This window comes from Stegastes partitus, unplaced genomic scaffold (genome assembly GCF_000690725.1).
Source record: "Stegastes partitus isolate 25-593 unplaced genomic scaffold, Stegastes_partitus-1.0.2 Scaffold0, whole genome shotgun sequence".
Classification (NCBI taxonomy): Eukaryota; Metazoa; Chordata; class Actinopteri; family Pomacentridae; genus Stegastes; species Stegastes partitus.
Window position 1 is genome coordinate 1,683,228 of NW_007577731.1, and position 12,508 is coordinate 1,695,735.

At 44.3% G+C, this 12,508-nt stretch overlaps 2 protein-coding genes across 2 annotated transcripts in view; one reads left to right on the forward strand and one right to left on the reverse strand.

Moving 5' to 3' along the window:
• Positions 1-1,515: 1,515 nt before the first annotated feature.
• Positions 1,516-6,378, reverse strand: kcnmb3 (potassium calcium-activated channel subfamily M regulatory beta subunit 3). Its single transcript, XM_008296824.1, has 4 exons — positions 6,293-6,378; positions 4,250-4,459; positions 2,449-2,623; positions 1,516-1,884 (listed from the first exon to the last, which is right to left on the reverse strand). Exons 1-4 carry the CDS (start codon positions 6,376-6,378, stop codon positions 1,516-1,518), a joined length of 840 nt encoding a protein of 279 aa, XP_008295046.1.
• Positions 6,379-7,685: 1,307 nt separating this feature from the next.
• The window catches only part of mfsd8l2 (major facilitator superfamily domain containing 8-like 2), a 15,326-nt gene continuing 10,503 nt past the window's right edge, over positions 7,686-12,508 (forward strand). The window contains exons 1-6 of the mRNA XM_008285449.1: positions 7,686-7,769; positions 7,886-8,071; positions 9,792-9,854; positions 9,933-10,052; positions 10,261-10,340; positions 10,752-11,010. Of these exons, the coding sequence (XP_008283671.1) occupies positions 7,694-7,769; positions 7,886-8,071; positions 9,792-9,854; positions 9,933-10,052; positions 10,261-10,340; positions 10,752-11,010 (784 nt within the window). The 5' untranslated portion in view covers positions 7,686-7,693. The remainder of the gene's footprint in view (positions 7,770-7,885; positions 8,072-9,791; positions 9,855-9,932; positions 10,053-10,260; positions 10,341-10,751; positions 11,011-12,508) is intronic.

Genomic DNA, 12,508 nt, shown 5'->3' on the forward strand with positions numbered 1-12,508 from the left:
GTCGGATTATCCAGTCACTGCTGTACTACCCTGGCAGTACCTCGGCTGCTTTGGTTCACTCTCTCCTCTCTCACGGTGCCTGTTTTTGGCCACAGCAGGCAAACTGTTTTCAGGGAGGAAGCTCTGAAAATCCACTACCTGCTCAGCACCAGACAGCAGACGGTCAGAGACTCGCTGTGAACATGGACGAGTGTTCGGTAGCCGAACAACAAGATATCGAGTGTTGGCTCAAACATGAGAGGCACAGACAGGAGCTGGCTGAGTCTTCTCCGTTATGAATTTAATCATTGAAGCTTCGTCATTTGCGAGTAACGTGACACACCTTAATCAGCCTGTTATGAATATGTGGCTGTCCTGTTACCACCTGCTATTCATCTCTAACTGGGCTTTGGAGACAAAAAAAATACACAATGATCAAGATAAAGGGTTTAAAATGATATAAATAATAATAAATATATGTAATTATTATCAGCACTGGCACAAAATTAAACATTGGCAGGAAAATAATGCCGGTCAGTGTTTGAGTTTTATATAAAAATGGTGATTAATTATGATGTTTTACATGAAAGTTGGGAATGTTTTCTTTATTTATAGGCGTTGTTTAGCTTTAAGTGGGACATTATAGTAAAAGTAGGGATAAAAATATGGTCTTTCTGAACAGACTTGATGGTTTCTGTAATTATTAAATGAAGCTCTGTGAAGTTCTTGTAGTGGTTTCAGAGGGATGTTTTTCTAAGTTACCAGGATGTTCTTCTCAGAGGCAGGATAACGTTTTCTAAAGACGTTCTAAAGATGTTTGCCGACACCATTTTCGATTATCGTGCCCTGATATTCTTCAAACGTTGTCCAAACGTTACCATGAGAATGTTCCTCCTTTGTTATCAGGGAGCGTTGTGTGAAAATGTTTTATTGCATCCAACAACATCCCCAAAACATTCTGAGAGTATCTCCGGCAAAATGTTCTCCCTTTGTATTACAAGAACATTTTATTTTAAAAAGCATTTGTCAACTCCACCCTCGAGAACGTCTTAAAAACGTCGTTTGAATGCTGGTTTGTTCTTATTTGGTTATCATGGACCATAATCTGATGACATTCTCAAAACATCCTCGAAAGGTTGCAGGTAAAACGTCACATCTTCGTCAACTATTAACATTATCGGAACATTACTGGAAATGACAAATATCCCTAAAATATTGTTATATATATTGTAAAACGGTGTCCAGTATCATCAGTGCAGAAGACATTAAATCACTAATATAAATGTATTTGACTTTTTGAACCCACCTTGGAGTGGGTCGGTTATTAGAACGTTGTGGTAATGTTCCCTGCTTGCTGGGAACCTCCAACACCGTGCATTGATAATAGCTGTCCACACCAGTGAGGCACCACATGGCACTTACTGTTCAGATAAATCTAAAGCTTTGCACATTTCAGATTTTGACACCAACATTTTCACTCCCGCTCCAAACCCAGTGTGTAATTAAATATGGCGGTTTTGGCATTTTGCGGCTGCGTCATAAAGGCGACTGCGTGCTGGACCTCCTGACAAGTCGGTACAGTTTGCCCTGAGTGTGTCTCAAAGTCAGCCTGGTTCCGGCCGGGTCGCTGCACACCTCGGAGGACAGATGAGCCAGGCACTGCGTGAGCTTCACCAGGCCCACCAGCAGAGCCCCGCCGCCCAGCATCAGGCAGGGCCACAGCAGAGCCAGCAGCGCCTTCCTCAGGGTGTACTTCCTGCTCAGGATGGCGTGGTCGGGGTGCGCGGTGGGGTCGACGAAGCACGACGAGCTGCTCCCCAGCTGGCTGTCCAAGCTGCTCTTCACTCTCCGGACCTCATCCTGGAGCGCTTTTCTGTCCATCTGACATTTGGGGATGTAGAAACACTGGGAAGGAAAAAGACAAGATTCAAGTTGTTTTTTTTATTTTCTTATCAAGTGACCTGCTTGTTACCGTCGGCGGCGCTGATTGCAATCAGAGAGACCGACTGCAAAGGCCTTTTTTTGGATTCTTGTTTAAAAAAAAAAAGAGAACATTTTCTCGCCTCAATTTTGCCGTAATGGCGCTGAAAGAACATCTGATACGATCTCTCTGAATGGAGCAGAAGTGCAGCGTGAGAGCATCGCCTAATAATATCTGCTGGCTCATTCACGAGAGCCGAGGAATTAGGGTACTGCTGCTACTTCATCCCGTCAGGTAGTTCAGTGCAGTTATTTGCCTTGACTGCTTTCTCAAGTCCCCACTTACATGTCTAATATGAAAGTGGGATTACTCTGAGTCCTGAGAAGCTGCATTAAGTTCTATTAAACAGAGCAGTCACACATGCTGCTGCTGGTGGCGGCACACAGACACAAAGTGAGAGGACACACACACACACTGAAGGCGATCCAAACATACAGCTGTAAGGTTAATCCACAAAACCCTGGAATCTACCTTCCAGAACTTCCTACCTCGGTCGCGAGGAGAACCGATTCCTCGTCGAAGTGGAGGAGAGCCTCCTGATTGGAGCCTGTGAGGTTGACCGTGGCCCTGAGGCAGGGCACCGAGCTCACGCCTCTGCAGTCCACCCACTCCTCCGGCAGCTCGGTCTGCTGCAGCACACAGCTCACCTCCTGCTCCCAGCTGCTGCAAGACAACCACCAGAGACCAGACTCACAGGAAGTAGGAAACTAATTGAAACGCTGCAGCTGAAGGACGGCATGCTGTCGCTGACGGCGGCCAGTAGCTGCAGGCATTCACGGGAACTCCTGGTCCTAATTTGGGACGTTATAATCAACTTTATCTTAAGCAAATGTTTGCACGAGAACAATATACCTGCTCAGCATCTTCATGTTTGCTCTTTCATTGATGGATTCAGGCCTTGTGTATAATGTTGATGTTAACAGCTTTGTACATAAATGCTGCAGAACACATACGGAAGCCCATTGCTGCCAGGAGAAGAAAAAAAGTTCTGCGTGACAAAAAATAAAAATACAGAAGATATTTAAAATGTTATTATTTGTGATGCACTACAAATACTTCTACCATACTTTTGGGTTATTTTTTTGTGTTCAGTTTATTTTTATTTTTGCAGCCATGGTCTTCCATAAACACCACAGTATCTGTACTATAGTTGGAAATATGCAAGTAACGTTCATGTTTTTCTTTTAAACACCGAAATTGTGAACCATAGGTTATCTTTCGGTTTTAATTATTAAATCAACAATGAAAACTTTGGCACAGTTTTGCAAAATGTGTGTTCAAGCCATTCAGAAAAACATGCAAAAAAACCCCCCATGAGGTATTGCTTTTGTCTGTTTCGTTTTTGACTACTGTAATGTCCGGACTATAAGCCGCTACTTTTTCACATGCTTTGAATGCTGCGGCTTAAACAACAATGCGGCTCGTTTATGGATTTTTATGAATTTGACAAAAGTGACACTGAGAGAGGAGTCTCCATGTTCTCCCCGTGCACCATGGGTTCTCTCCGGGTTCTTCAGCTTCCTCCCACACAGTCCAAAAACATGTTGAGGTTAATTGGTGATTCTAAATTGTCCGTAGGTGTGAATGTGAGTGTGCTTGGTTGTCTGTCTCTAAGTGTAGCCCTGCGATGGACTGACGACCTGTCCAGGGTGTCCCCTGCCTTCGCCCTAAGTCGGCTGGGATAGACTCCAGCCCCCCCGCGACCCTCGTGAGGATTAAGCGGTGTATAGAAAATGGATGGATGGATGGACACTGAGAGAAACAACGACAGAGAGACTGAGGAAGTGTGTTACGACATAATTCTGAGGCTGTTCAACTCCTTAAGACACTGAAGAAGACGACTTTAGTGGTTTTAGTGCAGGAGGATGATGAAGATAGCGATCAATGACTTTTCCTGGTAGGCTGCTGTATTTTTTATTTTTTTAACCAGCCGTGTTACAGGTGCTGTTCAGAAAAAAGCATCTACGGTACGTATCTGTGCACGTTACCGATACGTATTTAATTAAAAGTTAAAAAAATCTTTCTTTGTAAATGTCTCATGTTACAACGTGGACACCTGCAGCTTAAAATTAGTGGGCGTGGCTTATATTCAGGTGTGCTCAATAGTCCAAAAATTACAGTACTGTTCGTGCAGTTTTAATAAAACTGTTCATCAGCTAATGAAAGTAAATCAACAGTGTTGGTCCTAAATGTACCGGTGACATCTTATTACTCTATATAATATTCAGTCGTGGAAGGCACCAGCATGAACTAACAGGTGTGCAGCTAGAAGTTCGTTCCATCGTGTACCTGGTGACGTAGGGTTTGACCATCGTGATGCAGACCACGGAGAACATGAGCACGGAGAAGGCCATCATGGTGAAGCCCAGCAGGATGGCTCGGTCCTCCCCGACACTCGACACCGGCACCTGGGCCCGGGCCCCCTGCCCTCCTCGTCCATCGGCTCCACGGCTGCACTCGTGTTCGGTAGCGACTGCTGCATGGAGGACCTCCCTGTGACTCGCAAAGACGTGAATACGTGAACGGGCGGCGGGCGGTGGCAACAGCAAAGAGGAAAACTTTCCTTAAACATGAAGAGACCTCCAGCAGAGCCAGGCCAGGGGGGGCAGATATCTGCCTGGACTGGCTTGACTGAGGGTAAATACAGGGAAGAAAACAAATGGACAACAAGCAAGAGGTCCTAAACAGCCGACGGACTGGTGGAGCTGCAGATTACGCTTCAGAACCAGAAACAAAAAGAGGACAGAGAAGATAAAACACAAACTACAGCAGAGAGAAAGTTAACACCTGAAGCGACAGGAACTCCAGATGAACATGGGCCTATACGACCTTATGAGCAGAATGACTACGATGATGGCTGTTTAAACACCGGAGTGGAAAAAACAAAAGACTTAAAGAGAAAACTGAGCGAAATCAGGTGTCCAATCAATACGCAGCAGCAGGGTGGTGAAAGAAACTAAGAGTGGACGTGACTCGGGCAGCTTCAGGAAGAACTATGAGAAGGAAAAACGATGAGAGTTTAAAATGGTGGATCAGTTTTATGATGCGGAACACGAGACCGGGTTGTGTGTCGTTTACAGGCTTGGTTTAGTGAAAAATGCAGATTGTATTGGATTATGGAAAATGCAGGATCTATGTTTTTGGAGCTGCACTTTTAACATCTGAAGGTCAGGACCTCTTGGCCTCTGCTGCATTAATGTAATTGTTCTCTTTAGCAAGTGGTGGTGCTGCTTTATTCATCGGTCAGTTGGTCCAACACGGATCTGTTGTCAGGTTATGAAGAGACAGAACCCTTCAGTACTGGTTAACCCTGCTCAGGACTTTTGGGGTCTTTTAGCCATTTGGTTTATCCATCCATCATCTATACGCCGCTTCAGGAAGGCTGGAGTCTATCCCAGCTGACTCAGGGTGAAGGCAGGTTCACCTGGACAGGTAACCAGTCTATCACAGGGCTACACTTAGAGACAGACAACCAAGCACACTCACATTCACACATACGGACAATTTACAATCACCAATTAACCTCAACATGTTTTTGGACTGTGGGAGGAAGCTGGAGAACCCGGAGAGAACCCACGCTACACGGGGAGAACATGGAGACTCCATGCAGAAAGATCCCGGGTGTCCTCACCGGGACGCCAACTGGTGACCTTCTAGCTGCGAGGCAACGGTGCTAACCACTGAGCCACCATGCAGCCACTGGTAAAATTATATTTCTATAATTTCTAGGGTCTTAATCTTAATATTTAAACTTGTAGGGTCAGTTTGATCGTCTCATTTCTCTGTTGGAAACAACTTTAGTTCAGCAGCTGTTGGTATAAATCTCTTCTTATATAAATCCAGGTGACTTCACTTGACTTTAATGTCGTCTTTTTATTATATTTCTGTATAATTGTGTGTTGTTTTGTTTATCCTCCTTCACAGCCTGGTTGACGTTTTAATACAACTCTTTCCACTGTACTGCCACCATTCAAACAGATCCTGAACCTGCATGTTCGTTCTTGAGCACATGCATAAAACCCACAAACCCACTCAACATGAGATTGCCCCACCGGTGCAGAAAAACTCCTTTAACAACCCTGATGACATCATTAGGGGTTATTGTCCTGCAGAAAGCACCCAGCAGGCTCACAGGCTGACCGTCTTCAAGCGCAGAGTCGGTAGAAATCAGAATTAATCGAGTTGAGTCGATACGAACTTTGCAGGTCTTAACGTTTTTAATACGGCGCCGGTGAGCAGCTACAGTGTGGATAATGTGCAGCTCTCATAATGAACTCCCAGCAGTGCTTTCCAAAGTTCTGCTGCCTGGCTCGGTCGATCATCCGCTCTTACCGTGTCTGCCGCCTGCGAGCCCCATGCAGGTTGATGTTAATGGGGATGCTGAACGATCTCCGGGGAGAAGCTGTGTTCATGAACATGCCCACTCCTCCTCTGTCAGCCGCCTCCCAGCTCCAAGTGTGTGTCTATCCCCCCTTTAACGAGCTCTCCTCTATCTGAAAGTCAAATGTCCTGATCAGCAGCAGGCTCCAGCGCAGTGACCAGACTGCACCTTATCCACCGGGGGACTTCCTGTTGTTTACTGAGGCTCAAAGGTGAGCGCGACAACACCTTCCACCCTCATGTGCGTTGCTATAGGAACCGCCACAGGTAAGGCAGGTAGGATGCTAATGGCCTCTCAGCGGGCTCGTGACGCTCAGCCGCAGATGTTTGTCATGGAAAAGCCGAGCTCCATGAATCCCTTCTTGATTATTAACTTTTTGGAACTGTGACACTGCTGCACCGGTTCTCTCAGACATCTACACACACATTTAGACGAGATACTGACCCGAACACGTGAGTCCTGCGGCTTCTCATTCCCAGTTCGGCCTGTTGAGCTCTCGGTTAGTCCGTGTGATGTGGATGCAAGTTGCCCAGAGTTTATATGCGTTATTCAAACAATCGAAACGCCTTGTATTATTCATGGGCTGCTGAAAAACATATGGAGGTATTATCTCAGTGACAGTTGTGTTTAATATAACAAGCCCAAGGCCAGGAACACGACGGCAGCTTGAAAAGAGAGCAGCCATTCAGCAAAACAGACAGCGATGTCAGACCTAATTTATTCAGGATTGAATAGTGTTAATATGAATATGTTCTTTTATCACACACTCTGGTGTTAAAGCTCCATATTCTGGGAAACGTAACGAGTCTTTATCTGATCTGTTTTTTTTGTTTTTTATGGCTGTATGATTTATTATATGTGTTGAGAAAAACTCATCCACATCTACAACCTGCCGAGCAGAGAGGCCCGATGTGTTTCTTCGCTGAGAGTTTGCAGAGAATCAAGTGCTTTTGATGAAACTGAAGAAAACAAGATTAAAAATGTATAAAGCTCCGGGTACTTTAGCTCACCTGGTAACCTGACACACTGCCTTGGCCGTGAGGCTCGCAGCACGACGCCGCGCTGCAGGCGTGACTCAAACAGAATTTAACATAAAAGCCTAACGGGTTCGACTCGGGGATGTTTTGCTTCCGGACTATTCTGGTATGTGTTTCAGTTTTGGCGCTGTCCTTGTGATCCAAGCCGCTCTGAGACGACCTCCTACAATGGTGCGATGAATTCCTCTGGTTATCCCAGTTGGCCGGCGGCTGTAAGTGGACGCACAGTGTCTCTTGTTATCTAATTTCGCCTCTGAAGGACATCTCAGAGCAACATGCACAGACAAGAGGTCGGCGTGTAAAAAACCAGCAACAATGGACGATCACCAGAAGAGGAATCTGACTTTTTTCACCATCGGACTGATCTTCATGCTGAGCGGCATAGAGTACGGTAAGTTCCTTCACATCACAGACGATTAAACATCTGATTTAATCTCAATACATCTGGCTGCGGGTAAATGAAGCTTGTCATTTACACATCTCCCTCCTCCCCCCTCGTTGGTTCAGCTGTCATTCTGCCGACCATATGGAAGTACCTGCAGATCCTGGAGGCCCCACCTTACTTCCTGGGTCTGGGCCTGTCTGCCTTCAGTCTGAGCGGCCTGCTCACCGGCCCACTTTTCGGGCTCTGGTCAGACCGGAGGAAAACTACAAAGTCCATCATCCTTTTCTCTAATCTTTTTGAGATTGTTGGTGAGTCCAAGCACGAGACAGATCACATGACGGGCTCACGTTTAGACTCTGAGGGTCGTATTCGGTGGCAAAACTCTTGACTGAGTGACTGCAGGCTGCACAGAATTCAAACCTAAAATCGTGTAAAATTAACAGAAGATGAGATCACAGGTCATTCTTGAGAGAATTTTAATTTACTTACGCATTTAGTTCCTGTTTTCTTGTTGTTTTACTTTTATTATGTCTCTTGTGGATCACTTCCTAACATTGTTTAAAAAAGGCTGATGCTAACATTTAATATTCCGTATTGATTTTATTTTAGAATTTGATCATTGTTGAACTGTTTAGTCTTCATATTGTTTTACAATTTGATTTTTTCTCCTAGTTTTGTTGACTGACTATCAGGATGTTGGTCAATTCAGGTTGTTTCGCAACACGCTATACAAATATATTAATCTGATTATATATATGTATATATATATATATATATATCATTATTATTATTACATATTCATACATCTTTCCTATCCGATAGCCATCTAAATTTGCCTTTGTTGCTCCTCTTTGCATGACGAGTAGCGTTAATTTCCGGATAGTGATCATGAAACATACATTACATTTAATAATGCTTTATGAGGATAACGTGACTTCAGTGTGTTAAGCTGTAACACTGGCTGACCTTTCAGCCAGCTGTAGCTACACACTCCATACGAGCTGTTATCAGCGTCTAAACCATTAGATATAAAACATGGACGTTAGTTTGAGGACAAAGCCTCGAGTTTGGCGTTTGGCCGTCTAAATGGGAAAATCATTAACAAAATAATAAGAAAAAAAAGTCTTGAAAATAGCAACTGAGACCATAAACTCATTAGGAAAATGTTTACTCAAGTAAGAAGTAGCATCACTTTGTGCAGTCAGAACTGCTTTTGCAACCAGAGTAGTCGCCCCCTGCTGGCTGTCATTAGCATTTTTGACATAACTAGTTAAGTAATAATAATAACAATAATAATAATAATAATAATAATAACAAAGCTTATTTCTATAGCATGTATCAAAACCAGTGGTACAAAGTGCTTTACGACAAAATAAACACAATAAAACACACCACCAACAACAAAACAAATATGCAGAAGACATGGGCATACAAGTAAAACAAAAAGATAGAATTAGAAAAAAAAATACTGACAAGGAGAAATTTTTGAAAGCGCTATGAGATGACTTGTTGTTGTAAATATGCGCTACACAAATAAAATTGAATTGAATTGAATAAAAACAAAAGCAACGGAGCAAACAGGTAAAGGTAAAACAAGTGATATGTGTAAATAATAAAATATAAAATAAAAAAATAAAAATAAAAAATAAAAATAATATGTATATAATATATGACTAATATTCTAATAAAATATATAGCAAAGGAAATACAGTAATGATAAAAAGTATACTTCTGTTACTCCAGGTTGTAGGTGTGCAGCGAGTGAGCTGGATATCCAATGTCAGTAGCGTGTTGGCCAAAGGTCGGCGTTAAAAGGCAGCACTGAATCTATATAACGTGGTAAAAAAACAAAACAAAACAAAACAAAACCAGTCAGGGCTTAAAAAGACATTAATTAAATACAGCTCTCGAGACAATCTATAAAAACACTGGCTGGAAGTAAACTAAAAATGAAGCAATTTGAAACTCAACAGGAAAAGTCAAGAAGTTTTTTAAAGATGCGTGATTTCCATGTTTATTTGTCTTTAGGTAACTTCATGTATTTCATTGGATACTCAAAGTGGCTGCTGCTGTGCAGTCGGCTCGTAGCAGGTGACGACGCCCAACACACGCCCTGCATCATACATGCGTGTGAACGTCGCGCCGGTTGACATGTGTTTTTCCTCTCAGGTATCGGTGCAGGAGCAGGCTCCTCCATCTTCGGATTCCTGACCCGAAGCACTCGGCCGGAGGAGCGCGCCGGCATCTTCGCCGCCATCATGGCTGCCCGACAAGCTGGCCTCCTCATTGGTCAGTTTCACCTCCTCACCAGAGACAGATGTGTCCCTTCACTGACAAAGAAATAGATAGAAAATCAGACTCGGAGAAGGATCTTTGATGTTTAGTTTGAGCTTTAAGGACAGGAAGACATTCAATAAAATCGCTAAGGTGTAGGCTAGTGTCTACCACACATCCTCCATTTATCTCATCTTTAAAGCGCTTCCTCCTGTCTCTCCAGGGCCGGCGTTCAACCTGTTCCTGCGGCTGTGTGATTTCAAACTGGGGCCCTTTGTTGTGAACAAGTATACGTCTCCTGGGGTAACAGCATGCAGATAATCAGTAATCTAAGGTTTCTCTGAGAGGCTCATGAATACAGAAACAATCTTCAGAAACAGTCGCTCCACATTCTGCACTCGCATGTAGTTTCTTCTTCTTCTTCTTTTGTTCTCCTCTGAGTAAGAAGAATACAAAACACCTGCAGCGATACTCGGCCCGTAACAACCTGTATCGATCTATTTCCATCTCATGAGTGCGTCTGAATAAAACACCTGTAGCACGGATGCGGCTTAACAGAGACGTAACAAAGCTCTCCTTCCATTTTTCCTCATGATTTGACACTGAAAGCCTCCGTGTGTCAGGTTACTGCTCTACAAACGAATCCTCTACTGATAGGCTTTTATTTTTTTTGCAAATATTTGAGGCCTCTTTTTTCCCTCCACATTCTACCAGATCTTCATGTGCCTGCTGTGGGTGCTGCTCCAGTTCGTGGTCCTGGCTATGTACTGGGACGTACCACCCATCAGCTCGGAGGGGGGAGCGGCGGCGGTGAACCTGGAGATGAAACAGGAGGGCGAGGAAGCGCCGCTGATTGGCTCCGACGAGGAGCCGGTGCACACCTACAGGGCCCTCGGCGACGACCAATCGGAGTGCGAGGTGCAGCCCGGGAACGGAGAGTCGAACCCGTTCAAAAACTTCAACGTGGGCAGAGGTGAGCGATCAGCTCTTTGACTTCCTGTCCTGAGCAATGAGCGTCGGCCTCCCTCTCAGCCCATTTGTGGGGTTCACGGTAGGAGGAGGTGTCACTGCCGATGCACATGTTTCCTATCTGCTCTATTGATTTTCTTGCATTCACACACACACACACACACACACACACACACACACATTTGGTCTCTCTGAGGAATGTTGTGCAGCATGTCAGATCAGATTCCTTGTGTATTGATCGTCGGTGTGTGTGTGTGTGTGTGTGTGTGTGTGTGTGATGTCAGGTGTCCTATAGGATTAGTGTCATAGTAAGTTTACATAGAATATGAGCAGTGATTGTGTGCCGCTATTGATTATCTTTTTCTGCACTTTGTTAGGCCGTGTGTGTGTGTGTGTGTGCGTGCGTGTGTGCGTGTGTGTGTGCACACGTGTCAAACCTCCACATCGATTCTCTCACTCTTTGAAGATGTGGCAAAGGGATGGATAGCAGACTTCCTCTGTTATTGAGCGGCTTGCTGTGGTTGACTTGTGGATGAAATGGAGAAGGAATGGGTAATGTGGCCAACATTCTTCTTATCGATTCCTTTTTGTTCTGAGGAGAATCTACAGCGGCAGAAACTCTGCAGAAGTGGAGGATGTCTGCTGCTGCAGCGGCGGTGCGATACAGTAGGAGTGTGTGTTAGCCGTTACAGCGCGGCCGGTGCTCGCTCTCTTGAATTATTGATCCTCCCAGACTTTTTTTTTTTTTTTATGTTGCTGAATGTTTGAAGAACCTTTGAAAATCAGACACTTTCTTTTATCAAGTCTTTTTTGGTAGGGGTCATAGAACAACAACAACAACGCAACTGAAACCTGTGTGGATTTTTTTTTTGTTTTTGAAATGAGGAAAATTACACAACTCTGTTTCTCCGCCTTACATTTGGTCGGAAATGTCTGCAAGAGTGTGAACGCTGCAGCTGAGCTTCTGGAGAAAGATGGCTGCTCACCTGAGCGGCAAAAAAACTCCATCCTTAAGCTTTGTTTTTTTTAAAATCTGATTTTATTGTACTTTTTCATTACGATCCAGCCTCTAGGGTCAGCTGGATGAAACGCAATTTATCGCTCAGTAACGTAAACGAACAGAACGGTGACAACACAAAGGAAGATGGTGGATGCTGCTAAAAAAATCCAAGACCCAAGCGAAGGCTAACAGAGTGTAGAAGCTAGCTAACAAACCAAACTCTTTAAATCTAACAGAAGCTTCCACACATAATGAAAGAAACTAAAACAAACTAGTGCCTCAAAACAACTTCTTCACCAAGTTGTGCAGCTGCTAGCGGGAGTCAGTCTTCACTAAGACTCTCTCAAAACACCAAGTTAGCAGCTGCCAACAGAAGCTACATTACTGCAAACACAAACCAAGAGGCACCAGGACTGTTCACACTAAAGCCCAGCCAGCCAGACTGAAAGGTTGCTGGTTGCTTTTATAGCCAGGTGTGGTGATTGCTGAGGTGGAGGAGGAG

Bases quoted from the DNA above. Each gene is read 5' to 3' on its own strand.
- kcnmb3 (XM_008296824.1), bottom strand. From the start codon at position 6,378: ATGTTCATGAACACAGCTTCTCCCCGGAGATCGTTCAGCATCCCCATT. The intron at 2,624-4,249 runs GTACACGATGGA...GTTGTCTTGCAG, and splicing joins GTCAAACCCTACGTCACCAG to CAGCTGGGAGCAGGAGGTGA. The intron at 1,885-2,448 runs GTAGGAAGTTCT...TTTCCTTCCCAG, and splicing joins CGGTTCTCCTCGCGACCGAG to TGTTTCTACATCCCCAAATG.